The following is a 24,800-nucleotide window of genomic DNA, read 5'->3' on the forward strand; positions in this document are numbered from 1 at the left end:
AGGGGAAGGCGCTGTTTGTACAGCTCCTCCCACAGTGTCCTGCCCTGAGCAGGCCCCCAGCAGGCACGCTTGGGATCAGTATCATGATCATGGTCAACATTGTCAGAGAACTGTCTTCGTTAGGGACGTGAGGTGAATCCAGAAAAGGATCTTCAGATGGCTTTGGGACCTCAGAGATTTCAGGGGCAGTGGTACCAACTCCTTGGAGGAATGTTCACTTCAGATTTTCAGCAACATGGTTGCTGATAGCCCTCCCCCTGCCTCGTGCCCATCTCTTGCAGTTGAAAATGAAAACCATTGTGATTTTGTGAAGCTTCGGGAGATGCTGATCCGTGTGAACATGGAAGATTTACGGGAACAGACTCACACCCGCCATTATGAGTTGTATCGGCGCTGTAAGCTGGAAGAGATGGGGTTCAAGGACACAGATCCTGACAGCAAGCCCTTCAGGTACGAGGGCACCTGGCAATCAGGTGTTTCCCAGGTGTATTGGTGCACCACAGAAGCTTTTGCTGAACTGAGACCTTGGTGACGCAGGGACTGGGGTGGGTAGCTGAATAGAGTATATTGCCAGGTGCCACAGTACCTCAATGAACCAGTGTAGTGGCCGCAGTATCCTTGTCCAAAGTCCAACCATGAGGACGCTAAGGCACCAAGAGTACAAACAGCCTGCCGAGTCCGGCGGGTAGGAGGTGACGGGGTGAGTTTTGAACCCGTGCTCTAAACCATTACACTTACAGAAGCACAGAGTCTGGTCTGGGCATTTGCAAAGGTGTGGCCACTCATTACAGTTTGCCCTGGGTGCATGTTTGCCAAACTGATTTACTTAGCAAGTCTCTTATTTTTTAAAGTGCTCTTACTGGCTTTCAGTGGTTCAGTATAATTCTAATAATGAAAAAGTAGGCAAGGGAATAACTGGCAGAAAATGTCATATTGATTTTCCCCCATCATTGACTGGAGGTGAAGAGCAAAATGTGAAGGGGAGAATATCACACGGTGTAGCATCCATGACCTAGCAAAGGCTGCGTCCCTGTCAGAGCCCAAGGGCTGGGCGGAGGGGAGGCCAGGCTTGCCTCCTCTGTGTTCAGAAAGTTGCTGTGTCCAGACTGAGCCCACACAGTTTCTTTATTTTATTTTATTTATTTATTTTTTATTTGGGTATCATTAATCTACAATTACAGAAAGAACATTATGTTTACTAGGTTCCCCCCTTCACCAAGTCCCCCCCCACATACCCCTTCACAGTCACTGTCCATCTGTGTAGTAAGATGCTGTAAAATCACTACTTGTCTTCTCTGTGTTGCACAGCCCATTCCGTGCCCCCCACACACTATACATGCTAATCATAATGCCCCCTTTCTTTTTCCCCGCCCTTATCCCTCCCTTCCCACCCATCATCCCCAGTCCTTTTCCCTTTGGTAACAATTAGTCCATTCTTGGGTTCTGTGATTCTGCTGCTGTTTTGTTCCTTCAGTTTTCCTTTGTTCTTATACTCCACATATGAGTGAAATCATTTGGTATTTGTCTTTCTCCGCTTGGCTTATTTCACTGAGCATAATACCCTCTAGCTCCATCCATGTTGTTGTGAATGGTAGGATCTGTTTTTTTCTTATGGCTGCGTAATATTCCATTGTGTATATGTACCACATCTTCTTTTTCCATTCATCTACTGATGGACATTTAGGTTGCTTCCATATCTTGGCTATTGTAAACACTGCAGCGATGAACATAGGGGTGCATCCATCTTTTTCAAACTGGAGTGCTGCATTCTTAGGGTAAATTCCTAGAAGTGGAATTCCTGGGTCAAATGGTATTTCTATTTTGAGCATTCTGAGGAACCTCCATACTGCTTTCCACAATGGTTGAACTAGTTTACATTCCCACCAGCAGGGTAGGAGGGTTCCCCTTTCTCCACAGCCTCGCCAACATTTGTTGTTGTTTGTCTTTTCGATGATGGCGATCCTTACTGGTGTGAGGTGATATGTCATTGTGGTTTTAATTTGCATTTCTCTGATGATTAGTGATATGGAGCATCTTTTCATGTGCCTGTTGGCCATCTGGATTTCTTCTTTAGAGAACTGTCTATTCAGCTCCTCTGCCCATTTTTTAATTGGATTATTTGCTTTTTGTTTGTTGAGGCATGTGAGCTCTTTGTATATTTTGGATGTCAATCCTTTATCAGATCTGTCATTTATGAATATGTTCTCCCATACTGTAATCCTATTTTTGTTATACCTTTTTGTTCTATTGATGGCGTCCTTTGCTGTACAGAAGCTTTTTAGCTTGATGTAGCCCCATTTGTTCATTTTTGCCTTTGTTTCCCTTGCCCAGGGAGGTATGTTTATGAAGAAGTCGCTCATGTTTATGTCCATGAGATTTTTGCCTATGTTTTTTTCTAAGAGTTTTATGGTTTCATGACTTACATTCAGGTCTTTGATCCATTTGGAGTTTACTTTTGTGTATGGGGTTAGACAGTGATCCAGTTTCATTCTCTTACATGTAGCTGTCCAGTTTTGCCAGCACCATCTGTTGAAGAGACTGTCATTTCCCCATTGTATGTCCATGGCTCCTTTATCGTATATTAATTGGCCATATATGTTTGGGTTAATGTCTGGAGTCTCTAATCTGTTCCACTGGTCTGTGGCTCTGTTCTTGTGCCAGTACCAAATTGTCTTGATTACTGTGGCTTTGTAGTAGAGCTTGAAGTTGGGGAACGAGATCCCCCCTACTTTATTCTTCCTTCTCAGGATTGCGTTGGCTATGTGGGATCTTTGATGGTTCCATATAAATTTTTTAACTATTTGTTCCAGTTCATTGAAGAATGCCGTTGGTAATTTGATAGGGATTGCATCAAATCTGTATATTGCTTTGGGCAGGATGGCCATTTTGATGATATTAATTCTTCCTAGCCAGGAGCATGGGATGAGTTTCCATTTGTTAGTGACCTCTTTAATTTCTCTTAAGAGTGTCTTATAGTTTTCAGGGTATAGGTCTTTCACTTCCTTGGTTAGGTTTATTCCTAGGTATTTTATTCTGTTTGATGCTATTGTGAATGGAATTGTTTTCCTGATATCTCTTCCTATTAGTTCATTGTTAGTGTATAGGAAAGCTACAGATTTCTGTGTGTTAATTTTGTATCCTGCAACTTTGCTGAATTCTGATATTAGTTCTAGTAGTTTTGCAGTGGAGTCTTTAGGGTTTTTTTTTGTACAATATCATGTCATCTGCAAATAGTGACAGTTTAACTTCTTCTTTACCAATCTGGATTCCTTGTATTTCTTTGTTTTGTCTGATTGCCGTGGCTAGGACCTCCAGTGCCACGTTGAATAACAGTGGGGAGAGTGGGCATCCCTGTCTTGTTCCTGATCTTGGAGGAAAAGCTTTCAGCCTTTCGCTGTTCAGTATGATGTTAGCTGTGGGTTTATCATATATGTCCTTTATTATGTTGAGGTACTTGCCCTCTATGTCCATTTTGTTGAGAGGGTTTATCATGAATGGATGTTGAATTTTGTCGAATGCTTTTTCAGCATCTATGGAGATGATCATGTGGTTTTTGTCCTTCTTTTTGTTGATGTGGTGGATGATGTTGATGGATTTTTGAATGTTGTACCATCCTTGCATCCCTGGGATGAATCCCACTTGGTCATGGTGTATGATCCTCTTGATGTATTTTTGAATTCGGTTTGCTAATATTTTGTTGAGTATTTTTGCATCTACGTTCATCAGGGATATTGGTCTTTAATTTTCTTTTTTTGGTGGGGTCTTTGCCTGGTTTTGGTATTAGGGTGATGTTGGCTTCATAGAATGAGTTTGGGAGTATTCCCTCCTCTTCTATTTTTTGGAAAACTTTAAGGAGAATGGGTGTTATGTCTTCTCTGTATGTTTGATAAAATTCTGAGGTAAATCCATCTGGCCCGGGGGTTTTGTTCTTGGGTAGTTTTTTGATTACCGATTCAATTTCATTGCTGGTAATTGGTCTGTTTAGATTTTCTGTTTCTTTCTGGGTCAGTCTTGGAAAGTTGTATTTTTCTAAAAAGTTGTCCATTTCTCCTAGGTTTCCCAGCTTGTTAGCATATAGGTTTTCATAGTATTCTCTAATAATTCTTTGTATTTCTGTGGGGTCTGTCGTGATTTTTCCTTTCTCATTTCTGATTCTGTTGATGTGTGTTGACTCTCTTTTTCTCTTAATAAGTCTGGCTAGAGGCTTATCTATTTTGTTTATTTTCTCGAAGAACCAGCTCTTGGTTTCATTGATATTTTCTATTGTTTTATTCTTCTCAATATTATTTATTTCTTCTCTTATGTCCCTCCATCTGCTGATCTTAGGCCTCATTTGTTCTTCTTTTTCCAATTTCGATAATTGTGACATTAGACTATTCATTTGGGATTGTTCTTCCTTCTTTAAATATGCCTGGATTGCTATATACTTTCCTCTTAAGACTGCTTTTGCTGCATCCCACAGAAGCTGGGGCTTTGTGTTGTTGTCATTTGTTTCCATATATTGCTGGATCTCCATTTTGATTTGGTCATTGATCCATTGATTATTTAGGAGCGTGTTGTTAAGCCTCCATGTGTTTGTGAGCCTTTTTGCTTTCTTTGTACAGTTTATTTCTAGTTTTATACCTTTGTGGTCTGAAAAGTTGGCTGGTAGGATTTCAGTCATACTGAGGTTCTTTTTGTGGCCTAGTATGTGGTCTATTCTGGAGAATGTTCCATGTGCACTTGAGAAGAATGTGTATCCTGTTGCTTTTGGATGTAGAGTTCTATAGATGTCTATTAGGTCCATCTGTTCTAGCGTGTTGTTCAGTTCCTCTGTGTCCTTATTTACTGTCTGGTGGATCTGTCCTTTGGGGTGAGTGGTGTGTTAAAGTCTCCCAAAATGAATGCATTGCATTGTATTTCCTCCTTTAATTCTGTTAGTATTTGTTTCACATATATTGGTGCTCCTGTATTGGGTGCATATATGTTTATAATGGTTATATCCTCTTGTTGGACTGAGCTCTTTATCATTGTGTAATGTCCTTCTTTATCTCTTGTTACTTTCTTTATTTTGAGGTCTATTTTATCTGATACTAGTATTGCAACACCTGCTTTTTTCTCTCTGTTGTTTGCATGAAATATCTTTTTCCAGCCCTTGACTTTTAATCTGTGCATGTCTTTGGGTTTGAGGTGAGTCTCTTGTAAGCAGCATATAGATGGGTCTTGCTTTTTTATCCATTCTGTTACTCTGTGTCTTTTGATTGGTGCATTCAGTCCATTTACATTTAGAGTGATTATTGAAAGATACGTACTTGTTGCCATTGCAGGCATTAGATTTGTGGTTACCAAAGGTTCAAGGTTAGCTTGTTTACTACCTTACTGTCTGACCTCACTCGCTTATTGAGCTGTTATAAATACAGTCTGATGATTATTTCTTTCCCTTCTTTTTCCTCCTCCTCCATTCTTCATATGTTGGGTGTTTTGTTCTGTGCTCTTTTTAGGCGTGCTCCCATCTAGAGCAGTCCCTCTAAGATACCCTGTAGAGGCAGTTTGTGGGAGGCAAATTCCCTCAACTTTTGCTTGTGTGGGAATTGTTTAATCCCTCCTTCATATTTAAATGATAATTGTGCTGGATACAGTATCCTTCGTTCAAGGCCCTTCTGTTTCATTGCATTAAATATATCATGCCATTCTCTTCTGGCCTGTAAGGTTTCTGTTGAGAAGTCTGATGAAAGCCTGATGGGTTTTCCTTTGTAGGTGACCTTTTTACCTTCTCTGGCTGCCTTTAATACTCTGTCCCTGTCCTTGATCTTTGCCATTTTAATTATCATGTGTCTTGGTGTTGACCTCTTTGGATCTCGTCTCTTGGGAGTTCTGTGTGCCTCCGTAGTCTGATCAACTATTTCCTCCCACAGTTTGGGGAAATTCTCAGCAATTATTTCTTTAAAGACACTTTCTATCCCTTTTTCTCTCTCTTCTTCCTCTGGTACCCCTATAATGCAGATATTGTTCCTTTTGGATTGGTCACACAGTTCTCTTAATATTGTTTCATTCCTGGAGATCCTTTTATCTCTCTCTGCATCAGCTTCTATGCGTTCCTGTTCTCTGTTTGTATTCCATCAATGGCCTCTTGCAGCTTATCTATTCTGCTTATAAATCCTTCCAGTTTGTTTCACTTCTATAATCTCCCTCCGGATATCTGTGATCTCCCTCCGAACGTCTCTAATCTCCCACCGGACTTCATCCCTTAGCTCTTGCATATTTATCTGCAGCTCTGTCAGCATGTTTATGATTTTTATTTTGAATTCTTTTTCAAGGAGACTGGTTAGGTCTGCCTCTGCAGATCCTTTCTCAGGTGTAACTATCTTGGTCTGGACCAGATTTTTTTGCCTTTTCATGGTGATTGTAGTGGCTGTAGGCAGGTTGTGGGTGTGTCAGCTGGGAGAAGAAAGTCCTTTCCTGCTTGCTGGATGCCTTGCCCTTCTCTGCTGCCTGTGACGGCTACCTGCACTCCTGGAGCAGCCACCGGGTTAATCTCCTAAGCTGCTGTGGGCGGGGTGTCCATCAGAGCAGCGTGGAACCCTGCAGGGAGTGGCAGCCACGCCAGGTGCGTTCCTCCATGCTAGCGGCAACCCTGCTGGGCAGCTGTGTAGCAGCAGCGGCCTTTGGGTCTGGCCTGCGCGGCTGTGTGTTGGCTGGGATTCCGGTCGGCTCCTGGGAGTGCGCCTGCTCCCTCTGGCTCCGCGCTGGTGCACGCAGGGCTTTTCTGCGCGGGTTTCTACTGGGCTCTGGTTTCACTGCTGCCGGTGCACACGAGCCGCACCCAGGCTGTTCGGTCGCGCCACTGCGGGCTAGCCCTGCGGCACATGGATCTGCTCTCGGTTCCTTCTAGCGCTTCCATCCCCGGTGCGCACTCCCACTGTCCTGCTACTGGGCCCATGTGTTGGGGTCCACGCCAGTTGGAGGAACGACTGGCAGGCTGCCTCGTCCTGTGAGGGGCTTCAGAGCTGCACTGCCTCCGTTTAGGACACCTAAGTTTCCCCAGTACTCCCAGCTGCCAGGACAACTTCGTCCAGCTATGGGGTCCCTGTCTCTTTAAGACTTGCAGAAAGCACTCGCTTTTCTTTTGTCTCAGGGACGCCGGTTGTGGGGACCTGCCCCCAGGTTTTGCTTTTCCGTTTCTCTAATATACAGCACCCCTTGCACCTTGTGTCTGTGTTCCAGGTGCGGATTTCTAGAGCTGGTTTTTTAGCAGTCCTGGGCTTTCACTCCCTCCCCATTCTGACTCCTTTCTTCCCACCAGGTTTTGGGGTGGGGGAGCGTTCGGGTCCCACCTGGCCGCGGCTTGTATCTTACCCCCTTCATGTGATGCTGAGTTATCGCAGATGTAGATGTATCCTGGCTGTTGTACTGCATCCACTGGTGTCTCTTTTAGGAATAGTTGTATTTATTGTATTTTCATAAATATATATGTTTTGGGGAGGAGATTTCCTCTGAACTACTCATGCTGCCATCTTTCCGTGATTCCACACAGTTTCTTAATGGGGATTTAAGTTGAGGGGATGTGAGGTGTTGGGCTAAGTGCCTCTGCTGACTGGGGGCAGAGCTTCTTTTTCCTCCTCGTGTGCCTAGTCCTGTAACTCATGCTCTGCTGTCCAGGAACCGGCTGGCCATTGTGCCTGAGGCAGCGTATGTGCAGCGCAGGCTGATCTGTCCCCCTGGATCTGAGCTGCCATTGAGGAGGGAGGAATTTGTTTTCTGGGAATTGCTTTAGAGAGTCTGATAATGCCTGGGTTGGTCTCCTGGTACAGTGCTACCGTGGAGTGCTGTGGGCAGGTGTGTGTGTGTGAAGGCAACAAGGGAGACCCCAGACGAAGGCTTCTAACCAAGAAGAAGTTACCCTCTAGCCAAGTTTGCATCATTTGATCCTGGCTTGCGGGCAGCTTCAACCATATGAACTTTTGCTTTCTGAAGCTAGGTGTACTAAGCCATTTGTGTACACAAGGTTCAATAATTGAACCCTTGGAGTACATGGACCAAAAAATAGTCTCTATAAAATCAAGCCGATTCTATGGTTATTAAACCTAATGAAAATCATTTTTGTGCAGGAGAGGCTGTCTGTATTTATTCACAGAGTGAACTCATTCAAACCCAGCAGTGTAGAGGAGTACTGGGCAGAGTGAGGACTCGGGGGTCAAGTCTTGACCCTGCTACCACTCAACTACCTAACTAACCTCCCTGGGCCTCAGTTTCTTCATCTGTAAAACAAGGAGCTGGGCTAGATCAGGGGACATCTAGAAAAATGACTTTTTCTATGATGGGCCAGAGAGTAAATATTTTAGGCTCTGCAGGCCATGTGGTCTCTGTCACAACTACCTAGTCATGCACTTGCAGTGTGACAGCAGCAGAGACCATAAGGAAAATGAATGGCTGTGGTTGTCTTCAGTAAAACTGCATTGACAGGACAGGTGGGGGCAGAGTTCGCCCTTAGCCTATAATTTGCAGGCCCCAGGACTGGATCACTTGCCCGTGAACTGCCTGCAGAAGTTATAATGCATGTAACTGTTCCTTAAGTCTGCTAGGGGTAGTTTACCTCCCCCAATATTAGGAACATTTGGCACCGCTGTTCTTGTCAAGTCTGGAATTTAGAGAGTCTGAGATGCAATCCCCTGAGCTGCCTGCCTCTCTCCACCAGGGCTCCTCAGGTTCCCTGGTGATGCGGGGGTGTGGCGGATTTCCTGGGCTGCAGTCATGCAGCCTCCCCTGATGCTTCTGTTTTTGGCATTTTAATTAAAGTATCTCCTACCAGCACCACCCCGCTACCCCCGTGACTACCTACCAAGGGCAGGTGTTTCTGGGTCAGTCCCACAAGGCTTCTTCTGCAAGGCCTGGCAGGCTGAGTGCAGACCATTGTTCTGGGATGGTGGTAGATGTCACTGAGGCCCCAGACTTGTCAGCACATGCTTATTCACAAGTGTCCCCCTCACCATTTGTTTCCATTTCTACTGATCTGAGGTTTCCTGGTTAATGATGAAACAGAGGGAAATACATAATATATGTATGTATATGTGTGTGTGTATATATACACATAAAGCCAAGGCCTTTACTCTTTTCTCTGTATGAAAAATAGAGAAAAGTAGACTTCTAAATAAATACCTTCTCTCTTCTCACTGGGGTCACTGTAAACAGTTTTTCCTCTTAGAAATCCACTCATTCAAATCCAGGTGGCCACCTTGACGCAGGCAAGGTCACCTAGAACATGGAAGTTGGCTTGGAATCAAATGTCTTGGCAGATGGCTAGGTGGAATGAACTCGGTTGTCCTTCCCTTGGAAACCCCTACTTTGGAAAGGGGCTCAGCCTCTCCTGCTGAGGAGTGTGCGGTGTTCTCAGCTCCCACCGTGGACCTGAGCCCGCTTGTGGTCTAGCCCACTGGCAGGGACCCTGCATGAAGGATGACGCAGCTAAGGAAAAGCAAAAGCCATAGCCAATTTGAGTGATTTACCTGACTTTAATGTTCAAAGTCATCATTTCTGGATGCTCTTAGAAGATGTTTTCCATATGAATTTTGGGTGTGCTTAGAGAAGAAAAACAAGGCTGAAGGTATTCGGTATTCTCACAGCAGAGGGTTTCTGCATAGGTATACCATGAAGATCCTCCTTCTGTCTGGGTGCCCTCATCCACCATTTGTCCTCTACGTTTATGAAGCAGAGGTGGACCTCTGAAGCCAAGGCTAGTAAGTGGCAGCCATCACCCAAATGTTATGACAACAAGAAACCAACCTGGGCGCTGGGCGTCTCAGGAACCAGCTGCACCAGAGCCCGGCAAACGTCCCCAGCAGTGCAGCCCATGGAGTCTGTTCTGGTGTGTCCTTACTGCCACCCAGGGCCACCTTCCCACCTGCTGCCCTGCAGCCTAGGAGCTCACGCTTCAACCCAGCTGGAGCACCACGCCTTCCCTGCACCCGGCCCCTGCCCCAGACCACAGCCCCTTCCTGGCTGGCATCTGGGATGGAAGAGGTCGGGGCTGTAGGACCTGAGTGGATTGGACTGATCTCGTCCCTACTTCTTTTCTCCTGTTTCACCATCTCCCTTCCCACCAGTCCCTGTCCAAACTGCTCCTTCCTCATCTCAGACCACCACTTTCTCCTTGACTGTCAGGTCACAAAAAGTGCCGTTACCACCATTCTCTCAAGAGATCCCAGAGCTTTCAGGCCTCTGAGACCTGTTCATAGGAGTGTGTGGGGCTTGGTTCACCAGCCATGCAGTGCAGTGGGTAGAGTTCCTGCCTGAGCTCTGCAGCCCAGGTGTGGATTCTGGCTCTGTCACCTCACTGTGTGACCTGGGCTGATTACTAAACAGCTCAGTGGCCAGGGTTCTCTATAAAACGGGAGGTGGTGAAAATACCTACATTATTGGGTCGTGGTAAGGAGTAATGAATTCTCATAGGTGAATTGTTGCATAAATACTGGCGATGTTACACTCTGGCATCCCTGTCACTAGGTGGTTCCAGGAGATTGTAACAAGGAGAGAATTATGCCGTGGGAATTCCCAGGATGAAGGATGAACGGCAATGTTTAGATGCATCCTCCCTTCCTAGAACTCCCATGAGCAAAACCCACCTCTACCAAGGGCTGTTAAGAGAAAATGAGATAAAATCCTCAGTTTCAACCAGCCTAAAAATCTCATGAAAATATTGTACATTTCTCACTTAGAAAAGAGTGTTAATAACTACAATTAAAAATTGGGAAGAGCTAAAAACTGCAAAAGGGGCCATCACTTTAGGTATCTGTGAATGGATGACATAGAAGCAGTTCCTTTTTGATGGTTTTTGTGGCAGGAAGCACCCATGAGGTTTTCTGGTATCTCACGTACAGCCTGATCGGCAGAGGTGCTGGAGGAATAGGATTCTGTGGATGCCGTGGTGATTCTAAGCCATTTCTAAGTGACTCACTGTAATGCTAACTCCTTGGAGTGGGCTTTTGTGAGTTCCTTTTTACATATTGCTTTTCACTTCCAGTGTCAGAGTTCAAAAGCTGGTTCATATGCTTAGTTACAGTGATCTAATAAGTAGCATTTGTCGAGTCCAGTTTCCTGTTGCAACCCAGGATGTCAAAACTGCTACCAGAATCCTGGCTGAGGCTATCTGGCCAGTGGCAGTGTTGTCCTGTGCTTTCTTGAAGGCATGGGCTTTCCAATTTTGGCTGCCACCTTCCCTAGAAAGTGTGTTCTACATCGTGACCCAGTATACACAGTTGATGAAGTAATACCTGCTGTTACTGTCTGCGGTGCACTCTGGTATTTTCTATCCAATTAAACCTTTCCTTTGAAAAGACTGGGTAAGACCCTTGGCTGGGTCATGACCCATAGTTTGAAAATAAATCTCCAGAAGCATGTGCTAGGTTGTGGTTGTGGCTGGAACTGGATAAGGCAGAGTCATCTTGAGAGTTCTCAGTATTCTGGGTAGCGTAAGCCTCAGTCACTCTGTGGGTGGCTTGGTTTTCATGATGAAACAAATTTGGGGAGCTCTAAGTCAGTCAACTTTTATTAAAGGGCTTCTTGGAGCATTTGAGATAAGCCGTAGTTGGCAAATTTGTTACATCAAATCACCTGGGAAGCATTTAAAAAATACAGATTATTTTGCCTTAGCCTGACATCCTGAATCAGCATCTCCAGGAGTGGAGTTAGGAAACAATGTTTACAAAAGTCAAATAAAACATGCCCGGGCCATCCTGATGGGCTGTCAGGCTCAGGAGCCACTGTGAACTGTGACGCGCCTAAAGGGGGGTCGCGCAGAATTTTTCCTTTACTCACTTGACTTGAAAACCTTCTTTTGAAGATCTCTTGAAACTAGTGATTTTCTGAAACACTTTTTGGGTAGTGTTTCTGTAAAAGGTATTCCACTGCTTGTTATAAAGAAGTATTCATTATCCTAAAATCAACAAAAACTGAGTTTCTCCCCAAATTTTGTAGCAGAGATAAGTCATCTTTTTGCCTTTGGCAATTCTAACCCATACAATAGGGAAGAGTTTATTAGAGGCTAACAAGGAAAATCAAGTCTATGAATTATCTTATTAACACATTTCTGTATTTCTGTGGCTATATATCTTAAATTTCAAGTCCAAATATTGCCGTCAATATCAGCCAACATTAACATGGGCCAAATTTGTTTCTGTCTCATAAAATAACGTGAAAGCTAAATATACCTCTGGAAACTCAAAACACATGATTGTTTAGGAATAGCTAGTGTTGACACTCAAGGGCAGGAGAACTTATTTTTAATCAACTAATAGTTGATTATAGATGAATAAACAACTCTACCTAATAGGTTTTCTGATTGTTCAGGTCTTGGTATAGCTACATGCACGTTTGCTCCCACCACCTGAATGTCCTTTTTTTTCCTAAAAGGAAAAGTGTGAATGTTGGGGGCCTCTGCAGGGTGCCTGGGGTCATCCACAGGTGCTGTCCAGTATGGAGTTAGCACTTCGGATGAATTTGGTCAACCATGGGTACCGGTGGATAATCCTACAGACTTGTGTCACTAAGCAGTTCTTTTTCTAGGGAAATTGCAAGGGAGAAATAGAAATAACACCTTATAAAATATCAGCAAATGTTTCTGTTTGTGGGTTTGGTATATGTTTTCTTGAGCTGTCTTACCAAAGACAACTTTCTGTAAATATATTTGTTCTGACTTAGAGATAAAGCCAAGTCTGGCATTCAGTTTAAAATGCTGGGCTCTCAATTCTGTAGACAGGAGGAGGATGGGGTTTAAAATAAAAATGAAGATTCTTCCTGCTCTATTTACAGTTGGTACTATAACTTGAAAAGTAGCTATTTGCTATAATGTCTTTCGTTAAACTATTGTCTCTTTAGATGGTTCGCTGTATTTCTTTTCTAAATCGGGGACTGGTGGGAGATGATGGGGGAGGGTAACATTGTTAAGCACTGATGTTATGTGAATGCTTTCCTCACTTTGTCCTCACTTAATTTCCGGATCACATCCTAGAAGGTAAGTGCTGTTGCGTCTACATCTTCCACAGAGAGCATTGAGGCTTGGAGGCTGTGGAATTCCCAAGATCAGTCAGTCACTGCTATGGCCAGAATCCAAACTCTGACCTGTGTGGACTGGTGCCTCTGCATTTCCCTCCCTATACTATGCTGCCTCCGTCTTCTAAAATTCTAAAATGTTTGCACTGTCTACTTTGGGGCTGATCTGGAAGATACCAACCAGCGCATCCCAGCCTTTGCCTGCATGAATATATGTAGGATAAAACCTGGCCAGAAAGAGACACCCCTTTAGTGCTGCATTGTGCTCATTGACTCATCTCTGGTCTTGATGCACTTGTCTTTCTGACGGCTGCATAACTAAAAAGAATTTTAGATGTCCTTTAATATGGTCATTTAAGGTGTCCTTTAATATGGCAAGTGGCAGCCTTATCTATTTTGGGAAGTGGATGGGTAGAAATGATATGAACTGAAATTTCTTATTATGCGACTTCACAACACTATCCTTGGTTTGTGGCTTTTGAATAGTCTTCAGGAGACATATGAAGCAAAAAGGAATGAATTTCTGGGAGAACTTCAGAAGAAAGAAGAAGAAATGAGGCAAATGTTTGTTATGAGAGTGAAGGAGAAAGAAGCTGAGCTTAAAGAGGCAGAGAAAGAGGTAAGCCTCCTGTCCTCCTCAAGGGAGAGAGACATAAGCCAAGTGTTTCTTTTCACATTTTATAGGATTTCACACTGTTCTAAAATACATATTATACATTGTGCATATATATTATCATATGAGTGGCATACTAACCTGGTAAGAAAAGTAAGTCAGATATTCTTATTCCGTTTGTTACAGATGATAAAAGCTAGTCATAAGGGTTAAGTGATTTATGCAGTCACATACCTAGTAACAAAGCTGAGAATAAAACTAGGTCTTAAATCTTCAGACCTGGTCTCATGTTCCTTGTTTCCTCAGTTTACTAATCTTTAAACTTAAGATTTGGGATTCTGGGACTATTGCTATTTTACCATCAATCAACTCAGTGACCTGAACGTGGAGGGGCTCTTCTGTGGTACGTGGCGGGCAGTGGTCTCTGCACACCATGTCTGCACTCATGCTTCCCCGTTGGCAGGCATGCAGTCCCGTCCAGAGTCCATCACACTCCCCTGCCCAGGCCAAATTACCTGTCTCCCTGAATTTCACATGGATTTCTGCTGTCACACTGAGCCATTGGGAAAGAGAGAGCATGTGTGTGTGTTTAACATGTTTGCCTCTGATGATACAAAATGAGTATCTCAGTTGACCTATAGCTCAGTACATTTCCAAATGAAATTGTCTAAACAGTCCCCTCATCATTCCCTATTAATTTATCTTTATAGTGAAACTTAGAAGTTATTTACATAGTTAAGCACTCAGCATAGTTTTGCTGCATAGAAAGAAAAGTTGAGCCTTATTTGCTGTTGGCTTTAAGTACCAAGTGGATGCTGGATAAAAAGCTAGAATTATCTAGTATGGTTTTTGTCCTTCCTTCCTCCCTACCTCCTTGCCTCCCTCCCTTTGTTCCTTCCTCCCAGTTTTTGTTTCTGCAATGTGTACGGATCTAAGGATATGTGTATTACACATTTTGAACAAGAACCAGAAGTAAAAAATTACTGTTACCCACTAGGGTGAATTTCTTATTAAGAAAATGAATAGTCTTTATCTTCTTCATGGGTTTTTACAATGAACATGTATTATCAGAAAAAGAGTATAAGGATTCCTTTTAATCCTAAGGGGTTCAAGTTTTGTAGGACTACAGGGCTCCAAGGCTGCTCTTGGCCACTCCAGCCTGGCCCCTCCCGGAGCACCAGATGGGTTGTCACTTCTATAATTCAGCATGTGCAGCAACACTGCACACGTTTTAGTTTTCAACAGATCCAAATAACCTACACCAGTAAGCTTCTCTTTCCCTTCCCCATGCCTGTCCTCTTCTTCTCTCCAGCTCCACGAGAAGTTTGACCTCCTCAAGCGGACACACCAGGAGGAGAAGAAGAAAGTGGAAGACAAGAAGAAGGAGCTGGAGGAGGAGGTCAACAGCTTCCAGAAGAAAAAAGCTGCGGCTCAGTTACTGCAGTCCCAGGCCCAGCAGTCTGGGGCCCAGCCAACCAAGAAAGACAAGGATAAGAAAAAGTAAGCGGGTGCCCCTCATGTACGGGGACCCTCTAACAATTTATTTCTCTTGCATGTCTCTGCTTTTCCCATTTACAGACTGGAAATTGGTCTGTTACCAGAAAGATAAAAGCAAGTTTTATCTACAGTGCAGGAAAGATGATGAAGGTTCTTAAAGTATTTCTAAAGGGTACACAAACATTAATTTATAAAACTTGAGCACACGGTTGAGCAGTGAGGACTGGAGTAACCTTTTGTCTCCAGTAGCATCTTCTGCACCAACACTAGGATTCTCAAGAAGACAGCTTATTTCTCTCCACTGCTCTCTGGGGACAATACTCATGACTCTTTATAAAGAGTATCCTAAAATTATGATTGTTAAAATTATTTTTATATTCTTTATTGTAAAGCTTGATAAGCCAGTCATTGGAAGTCTTATTCCCAAAATGAAAGATTTGTAAGAACTGCTGGTGGCCACTAGTTTTCCTCTTAAGTTCAACAAGATGGTGAATCATTTTATTATGAAAGTGGGTCAGAATGCTCATCCAGTTAAGACACTCCCCACCAACCCTCTAGATACCCATATACCCACACAAAACCATTTTTTAATATGGTCTTGATTTGATGTGCCCAGCAGTCAGATTCTGCTCTTGAGTCAGTCACTTTTTATGATACTCTAATAGCAGCTGCCTGAATCCTGTGGGAGATTTGGGCCTTTCCTTGAAATTCTCTGCTGGATTGAAGCTCTATGTCAAATCCCCTTGAAGACCAGAGAGTACAGCTTTATGACAATCGCTGTTTATTTGACAGCGAGCACAATGGTCAGTAAGATAGCTTTGAGGAAAGCCTTGTGGTGGTTAGATGGTGAGCCCATGGACACTGCCCTCCGTCCACTCTTGGGGCAGCAATAAGGCACTTCAGAACATGTTTCAGGATTCTGCTCTTCATCCTTAGATGCTAAGGTCCTAGGGAAAAGGCTGACAACTAAGTGAACAACAAAAATGTTGTTACTCGAGTTCGCAGGAAGTTACAGCCTTAAAAACCATAGCCGGTAGGCTTGAGCCCTCCTAGTAACTCAGGCCCATCACGAAAGAGGGGCGTGATGGTGATTTCACTTAGTCTTGGTGGACATGCAGAGTCGCCCGAGGACTCCTGTCACGCTGCCTGTGGCAGGACTCAGAACACACTGCTACAGTGAACACAGAGAGGGTTTAAATTATACTTGATAGGCTTTGACTTTCCAAGCTCTGAGACAGCAGAAAACATGTCAAGAGAGCAAGGGAGCAAGTAAATTTTCTAAGCAAGGGAAGCAGTTGGGGTAGGGGTGGTGTGATTTTAATGCGGCTGGTACAGACCCACGTGATCACAGGACTCCAAGGGTTGGCAATTTAGTTATGCTCGATTGATTCTGAGAGTGCCAATTGCCTGGATTACAATCCAGTTCTAGAAGGTGCTTTGTAACTAAGTATAGTGGGAAAGTATTGGTCACTAATGCAGCATTTGCATGGCATTCTCCGTGCAGAAATTCAGAGATAGGGACTCTTCCAGTGAACAGAAAATGAAGGCCATTTGGCATCATATCCTTGTGGATCCAAACGAACTCAAGAGAGAAAGAGAGTGAGAGAGAGTGAGTGTGTGTGTGTGTGTGTGTGTGTGTGTGGATCCAAACGAACTCAAGAGTGTGTGTGTGTGTCTGTTTGTCTGTCTACATCTATAGGCATGAATGAAACAGGAAAAGCTGCTGACTCACAGCTTAGGAAACCCAAAGTCAAGTTTTTCCTACCCTAAGCATGAATGTGCACAAAGGTACATGTTTTAGTACTAAATATGTTTATAAGGACCAGCAATGTTCCAAGGATATTTCATGTATGATGGGTGTGCCTTTAAGCAATAAAAATTCTAAGAGCTGATCAGTATTGTGCCTCCATTTAAAAATGTCTATTTGGTAGCAGACTTCCCAGTGTAGGGAGGCTTTTCCTTATCCTTTTGAACATTGTCGGTTATTTTCTTCCCAGCTTTGGGCCTTAGCAACATATAATGCTTTTCAAGTTTACATGAAGTGTATGGGAACTCTATTTTAGCCTTACTTACACATTCTCATTCATCATTAATGGAATTAGACTTAATTTGGTGCATAGTAGTCACCAGGTGTTGTGCCAGACAGAGGCAGGTGTTTTGGGTAACTTCTAGGTTCTTACCCTTTTCTACACTTTGATTTGAACAGTGAAAGCAACTGCCCATTGGAGGCTGACATGTAAAAGTAAAAAAAAAAAAATCACTCCTCTTCCTGCCCATGGAGAGTTTTGGCTAGAGAGGCCCACAGAAAGACAGCAGCCAGAGCAGCACCTGTGGAGTAAATGAGACTCTTTCCCTCCTCAGGTAGCTAGAGGAGATGCTGGAGTCACCAGCGTACATGCCACTTAGGAGCTGGCTTTGTTCTAGGAAAAATAATAACGTAAAAAGAAATGCTTATTTATTCACCTGCCATGCTTCCACCTTAGAGCTTAACTTGGTTTTTCTAATAGTTTTAAATTGTTTTTTCTATCCTAATGACATGCTTCCTTTTTAACCTAGGTAAGGCTTTATGCTCCTCCTTGACTGTAGTGGCATGAAAGCACATAGCATTTCTAAGGTACAAAGTAGACTAGCCCCCACATGGCCCTTAGCTGGAGCCCACCTCCCACCAGCTCTGGCTGCCAGGTCATTGACTTGTTTGCAGCTTTGCTACAGTGGTGGGACTGCCCCAGGGTAAGTTGTTTAGAAGACGGTGCTCATCTTTTCTGAAGACTGCTCAATTGCCAGCAGGCATTTGCTGGTTAAAATGCATCAATCCCAAAAGGAAGTTTTAAAATCCATCATTTTAAAACTGTACCTGGCATCTGAAAACTACACTTTATACAATCACCCACTCATCTTAAAAAAAAATTTTTTTTTTGATTCTTGGTAAGGAATGAAGTTGCTTATGTTGTACTTGCCTAAACTTAGCCATGTGGGTCTTGGATTTGATATTGCTTTGTACCTTCAAGAGGGGGAGGCTCCTGGCATTGCTGTAGCTGTAACCATATAATGATTGTCTTTTTTTTTCCTTCCCAAGTAGATTAATAGCATGTCCTCCATCCACTGTGTCCTAATCCCCAAGTTAATTGTTCAAAGACATTTGTAGAATATTTATTCTCTGACTCCAGCAGCTGAGAAATAGAGGATGCAACTCCTATTCAGTACCCATTTGATGCCCAAATCTAGTAAATAATGGTTTTGTGTTATTTGAGAAAATGAAAATGAAACAGTAAATCCTTCCACTAGAACATTATAGTGGTTTCAAGAAGTGACTCGTGAATTCCAAATTTCATGCAAGTGGAAACTAACCATGTGTTCTTTAATTCAGTATTAAAATTTTGCTTTGCTTGTCATGTAGAATAGCTTACTCAAATTTTTGGTTTTAATTTCTGTCAATTCCATAATCATTGCATGAGCATTCACAGTCACCAAATGCTGGTGCTGGCGCTCCTAATTTTTCTTTCTTATTTGTTATTATTTCTAACTTTTTTGTTTTGTTTTTTAACTTGCAGTGCAAGCTTCACATAAAGCCTGGCAAGCCAAGGATGGTCCCGCATTCACCTGCTTTTGCAGTAATATTGTATCTCTGCCATTTGTGTCCTTTTGTTTTATTTTTTTACGCTTCCCCAGACACCAATAACTATTAACTCATTTTGCTAAATGTTGTTGGGTGGTAGAACATGATAGAACAAGGAAGTAACAGCAGAAGCTATGTGTAGCTGTGCTTTGCCTTTGCCAGGTCAGTGACTTGCCTTCTGTGCCTGTTCAGAGCGGCAGCAGGGAGCAGCCTGCTACTTGTGTGTTGCTTTTGACTGAGGGAAGGAGGGCTCAAGTGCTACATGAATGTCTGACAGGAAAACTCACCAGCTGAACTATAAACCTGAACAGCCATGACAACAACTAGCTTTTCTTGATTTCTCATCTCTGTGATGGCAAAAGCTGAGCTCAGTCTGTCTCTTTTCCACACCTGCCCCAGACCAGGGTGGCTTTGTACATAGGCAGAACAGTGGGTAAGCTTTATGTGACTTTCACGCTCACATGGATTTTTCATCATTATACCATTATTTGGCCTGGGTTGTTGGTCTGTTCAGACTGATTGTCTCCTCTTATGGCTTTAAAAATGTATCTGAACCCCTATCTCTCAAATCCTCACAAAATTGGACCGTAATAAGAAAACTATGATTATGTTCAATTCTATCAGTGCAACCTTGATCCTCTCACAGCACCTCAGAGACTGGATCATACAGCATTGCTTTGTTAAAGACTCATATATGGATGTTGGCTTTCCACAACCTACTTAATACTTAAAATAAGAGATCTTTTATAAAAACACACCTAAATTTGCTCTTAGGGGACCGAGGAGAGGGCCTAATGACTGGCTCCAGGATATTGGTCCCTCTGATAACATTTTTCAGTAATCATGAGAAAATTTTCAGAAACCTTTCAAATGAAAATGTGCTAATCATCTGAGGAAGCTAGCTGTGCTGAGGGACACAGTGAGCAAATTCCTTCCAGACAACTAGTTTTGGAGACCAGCTGGGTGTCATCAGCAGCCTGACTTGGAGGGGACCTTGTTACTTTAAGGTACAAATGGGAGAAGGAACAGGACAAAACCTGGGTCAAGAAAGCAGAGATTCAGCTTCACCTCGGGTTTCCTTGCTTAGTCTCCTCTCAATATTTGGCAATAAACAAATGAAGTAGAGCAGCCACATTTGTAGGAGGGGGGCATGCTTAATCTCTGCTGTGCCTTTGTGGGGCTCATCCTGTCATCCTCTTGATTTCTTCCCTTCCACCAATACACACCTCCCTGCCTTCCCTCTGACTCTGTGGTCTTGTTTACTTGAAAGAAGAATGTTTCTTAGGAACCCCAGAGAACTTGACCTCGGCACTGTCTTTCTGACCCCCACGAGTCACACACTGAGGAAATGGGATAGAATACACTGCTCCTCCCCTGACACACCTCACCTTTTTTTTTTTCTTTTAAATTAAGAAGTCTCTAGTGGATTGCAGTAAATATTTTTTATCCCCTTCTTATCATTCTCAACTATTCCCTTAGGGAAAGAAGAAATGGTCTTCCAGAAACAGATTGAGGCTTAATTAGGCAAAGCGAAAAATCAGTTTCATTGAAGCCCAAACTAAGTTGGGATAGAAACTTCAAACTAGAAGCAGTTCATAGTGGTATAAAGACAGGCCAAAGAGCTACTGGACCATTGTTTTTGTTTTTGCCTTTGTTTTTTTAATTATTCCAGTCTGAAACTAGCTATGGAGCAGCCAAATTGTAGCTGGCATGCCAATTCTAACCGTGGGCCGCATTTGCTCATATGCTGTGCACCAGCCAAAAGCTTGAATACTTGTGTTGTATGCTTGCTCCAACCGCTGCTTGTTTGAGCATTTTTGTGCTTTGTAATAGAAAATACATTTGTAACATCTAAAAATGCATCACTTTAAAATTACCATTCTTAATACATCACTAAAGCCTTTTTAAAGTGAGCCTAGCCATGAAAGGCATCCAGCTGACTCTTTAATTCCAAGATGATTAACTTTTTTCCATTAACGTTCTCACAGCAAAATAAATCATATGGAGAGTCAGGGAATAAAAAGTCAAAGGAAACATACAAAAGCTCTTTTTTTCAAATGCCTTGCTTCTGCCCTTTTTTCTGTCCCTGGTCCCCAGCCCCGGCGGTTTGTTATTGCTGCCCTTCTCTTCTTTCTGTATCTGCCTTTCTTCACAGTAGCCCTTGGCTCTGCACGGAATAAATGATACCCTCAAATCTAATTGGATGTGCTTTCGCCTTTGCATGTAAGTACAGTAGTAAAAACCTTTGAGATCTTTGACTTCTTAAAATTAGAGAAACAAATGGGATAGATGGATTTTTTTTTTCTTTTCAGTGGGAGGCAGAGGTAATGGTTTGAGTAGCCTTTGTTAAAAAAAAAAAAACTATTTTAAATGGCCCTGTTTCTATCTTTTTCACAAGAAACATACAAATTCAACTCTCCCTTGATATTAATGTGGAAGTCAGAGATTACTGTTCGCAGCCTGTGTTCTACCCAGCATCATGGGCATCACTGGGGAGAACGGGGGGCTCTGGTTCTGACAGTGTCAGTAAAGGTAGAATGAGAAACTGCCTTCCACTGGGGAAAACCAAGTGGAAACATTTTTTTGTTAGCTCCCTTTATGACTGCCTTATTTTTTGGTGATCTTGGGTTTAGTGGTCTCTCCCTCATGCTACCACCCGGCATTTACTGATGACCTTTCTTATTTTTTTGGCCAGACCCCTTTAGCTGGCCTCTCCCCACTGCATCTTTTGTTTAACCATAAGGACCATTGTTACTTCTGAACATTACATACCAGTAACAGTTGTGTGTGCTGTTACTGCGCAATAGGATGTGATGGAAAAGCATTTGAGAATTTATTGGTAGTTCAGAGATGATGTTTTCCAGTTTAGGCTCTTTATTAATTGGTTAAAGTTTTTGTCCAGAAAAGGCATCTCAACCAGGGGAACATTTAACATATTGCTGGGAACAGGTTACTGACTATATTCCTTCTCTGCTTTGTAATCTCACCAGCAATAGCACTCATTCTTCCTATCTTGAGCACCTCAAACATGTAGACGTGGTTTCCTCACTTCCTTGACATAGCCGTAAGGGTTTCACATGCAAACTGCTGAATCAGGTTGTTCAGCTGTTACCACCCATGTCATGCTGTCTGTGTGTCCTACCACAACTGTCCATTCAGATCCCTTTGCTTTGCCATTTGCAAGTGTCTGAAATTGTCAAGTCTCAGCTTCCAGAAGTCTTGGTTTCATTGACAGGGTACATACATGATGACTCTTGAGTGGAAATTAAAATTTAGCGGACCTACAAAGTATAGGTTGTTTGTAGGTATGAAGGGAATTTTTAAAATAAATTTAAAGTTAAGCTGTGAACAGCATTAGAACTTTGTCTATTTCTTAATTTTAAAATATGCTGATATGCCTTAAACTGTAGTTGTAGATTATTGTCATTTTGCTGTTTGAAAATAACCAATATGTTTCTAAAACTGTTGTGTAACTGACTTTCAGTGTTAATGCAGAACTGTCATATATGTAAGCTGCATGTTAGACACTTGTCTTTTTTAAAACTAAAATAATTGTAATCGATGTGAAGCATATCATTTTTTTCAAGTATGAAAGTAATTACTTAGCAAATATGCTTGGTAATTTGGTGTCTGTTAAGGTAGGAAAGGGTGGACAGGTAACCTATGCATTTATCACTAGTGCCAAGATATAAAGTGGGGGAAAATATATTTTTACCCAAACATTGTGTGCCCTTTTGTGAATTCTTTTAGTCACTGTTTGATATGCATATGTACACATGCTTATAATACTGGATAAAAGAAATAGGCGTGAAAGAGTCTCATGCTCTCCTTCCTTGTCTGGTGAACTTCAGATGCTATCTGGGGAACACCAACTTCTCCAAGATACTTGCCACGTGGTATCCTGAACTTCACACATCCTGTGTCTGCCACCCTTTCTCCCCCAGCCCCATCCCCTGTGCTCTGATTAGCATCCCTGGCACCACACTTTCCTGAGGCCCAGCTGAGACATCCTCTTCTTCCCTGGTCTCCGATGCCAATGCCACTCACCCCCAGCCATGGCAAAGACATGAAGCCTGTAACTGACATACTGCTCGTCTTTCACAGTTTATTGTAGAGAAGATCCTTTTTTTTTCTTTGAGTCTTTTGAAGAATCAAATTTGAATCTGAACCTCTCTTTTTTCTCTTCTGTAGCTTCTTCTTTATGTAACCATCCTGTTGACAAGCCCTACTCTCTCCTAATGGACATAGAGCATTAGAAGAGCAGGAGCTGTCTGTTCACACGTGTTGGGGAAGAGTTACCTCATTTCCACCATCGCCTCCTATTTTAAAAGTCTGGGTCAAATATTGCACTGCTGTTTGTATTTGTCAATGTCTGTTTACAAACCACTTGCTCGTAGTGGCTACTACAGTGACTTCTCACTACCAAAAAACAGTAATACTTAATACTACTTAAAAGGAAATTGAGTGAAACAAATCGAGCCAAGACCCAAGGTAGCCATGTGTTGGGGTCCTCTTGCTTAGCTGTTGTGTTCTTGAAGCTGCTATTCCAAGAACTCCTGGACTGAAGACAGCATGTATCCTAACCTCAGGTGGCCACCACCTCCAGGGTCCACAATCTTGGTCTCATGGTAACTCCAGACTTTTCTGTCCCATAAGTGACATTCTGAATGGTCCCATCAGGACCTTCAACCATGAATCAGGTCATAAGATCTGGGCAACATTTTCTTTCCTTTTGTTTTCTGTGTTGTTTTGGGATTTGGGTTTTTTTTTTTTTTTAACATTTGATATTGCATGAACAGAGATGGCTGCAATTTTTAAATTTGGAGTGTTCTATTGATACAATGTTTTTATTTTTCAGCTGACCATCTGCCTCATGAGAGAGAGAAGTGGGCCTCCTTCCTTTAAAATCAGGAACAATTGTTTTGTTTGACTCTTTTTCTGTTACCTGCATCCCTAAAATAAGTTGTTTTGAGTTTGGGATTCTGTTTCGGAAAAAAGAAATTTTCCATTTAGCCAATTCTGTTTTATGTATTGGTTATTCATGCTTAGCTTTGGTATCAAAATTATGCCAGTTTTAAGCACAAGGGGAAATTTAACTCAAGTTTAAGTAGCAGAATTCTGTTAAAGATGTTTTTCTCATCTCAGATACAACAAAAAAATCCCTTTGCTGTCACTGGGGTTTTGACTATAAGTCTTAATCATGTTTGAAATGTGCCAATGTTGGGTAGATGACTTTTCTGCCTCTGGGACTCAATTTATATTTAAAGATACCTTAAAATAACTTTTTGGCCCATTCTTGATTTTTTATTTATTGTGAAGCTCTGCTTTACCTTGTGTCCAGAGTTTTTGTGTCCTGGACCATGAGAAATGAACCCTGAACAAGTACATATCCTATCCCAGACAACAGTATCATTAACTTGATTCTGATCCACAATTGTCTTAGTTACCCAGGTGGCTTTCTCCACCATGTCTGCAAACAAAATCTGCTGGAAATCACTTAAAATACACCCACACGCAAACACACATTTCTGCTGGTTGAGAAGTGTAGTTTCTAATGCTGACCCATTTGTGATGGGCTAGATTGAGAGCTGCATCACTTACTACCTGTCACCTCTTAGGGGCAGTTTTCATAGTCAAGGAGCAACTTTGCATTCAAATTCACTTCTATTTTAGAGCATGAAAATGCATTTTAAAGTTACCTTTTAATTTCATTACTTGTTTACAGCCTTTGCTTATTTCCATCATTTTTTTCAGCCCCATAGTAGCTGGGTCATAACACTTGTGGTAGCATGAGTTACCTTGGTGAAGATCCTTAGGAGTATTCCCCTCTAAGAATAGTAACATATGCTTCTGTTGAAAGGTGAAGTGAAGTAACAGGTCCAGCCTCTTGAATCATTCAGTTTCTAGAAAGAGGTTATTTAGAGCAATTGATGAGCATGCTGGCAAGGGGCTTTCCGTACTTGGAAAGGGACTATGATTAAATGCAATAAAGTCAGGTTCCTCTGAGCCATTAAATGATCAAAATAGAAGAGTCAACAGTCATCCCCTCTG

General features: G+C 42.5%; 1 protein-coding gene across 9 annotated transcripts in view; it reads left to right on the top strand.

The window, feature by feature from the left end:
- SEPTIN11 (septin 11) overlaps positions 1-24,042 on the top strand; it is a 144,687-nt gene extending 120,645 nt beyond the window's left edge. For 4 of the 9 annotated variants that reach the window (XM_036896813.2, XM_057502350.1, XM_057502351.1 and 1 more), the window contains 4 exons: positions 282-450; positions 13,510-13,642; positions 14,949-15,136; positions 20,905-22,469. In XM_036896813.2, coding sequence (XP_036752708.2) covers positions 282-450; positions 13,510-13,642; positions 14,949-15,136; positions 20,905-20,929 — 515 coding nt within the window. In that variant the 3' untranslated portion in view covers positions 20,930-22,469. Of the gene's footprint in view, positions 1-281; positions 451-13,509; positions 13,643-14,948; positions 15,137-18,684; positions 22,470-22,940; positions 23,097-23,607 lie in introns of those variants that run through there. The other 5 variants (XM_036896805.2, XM_036896803.2, XM_036896812.2 and 2 more) reach the window with 5 other exon arrangements.
- The last annotated feature ends 758 nt before the right edge of the window (positions 24,043-24,800 follow it).

The sequence above is a fragment of the Manis pentadactyla genome, chromosome 5 (assembly GCF_030020395.1).
Source record: "Manis pentadactyla isolate mManPen7 chromosome 5, mManPen7.hap1, whole genome shotgun sequence".
Taxonomy (NCBI): domain Eukaryota; kingdom Metazoa; phylum Chordata; class Mammalia; order Pholidota; family Manidae; genus Manis; species Manis pentadactyla.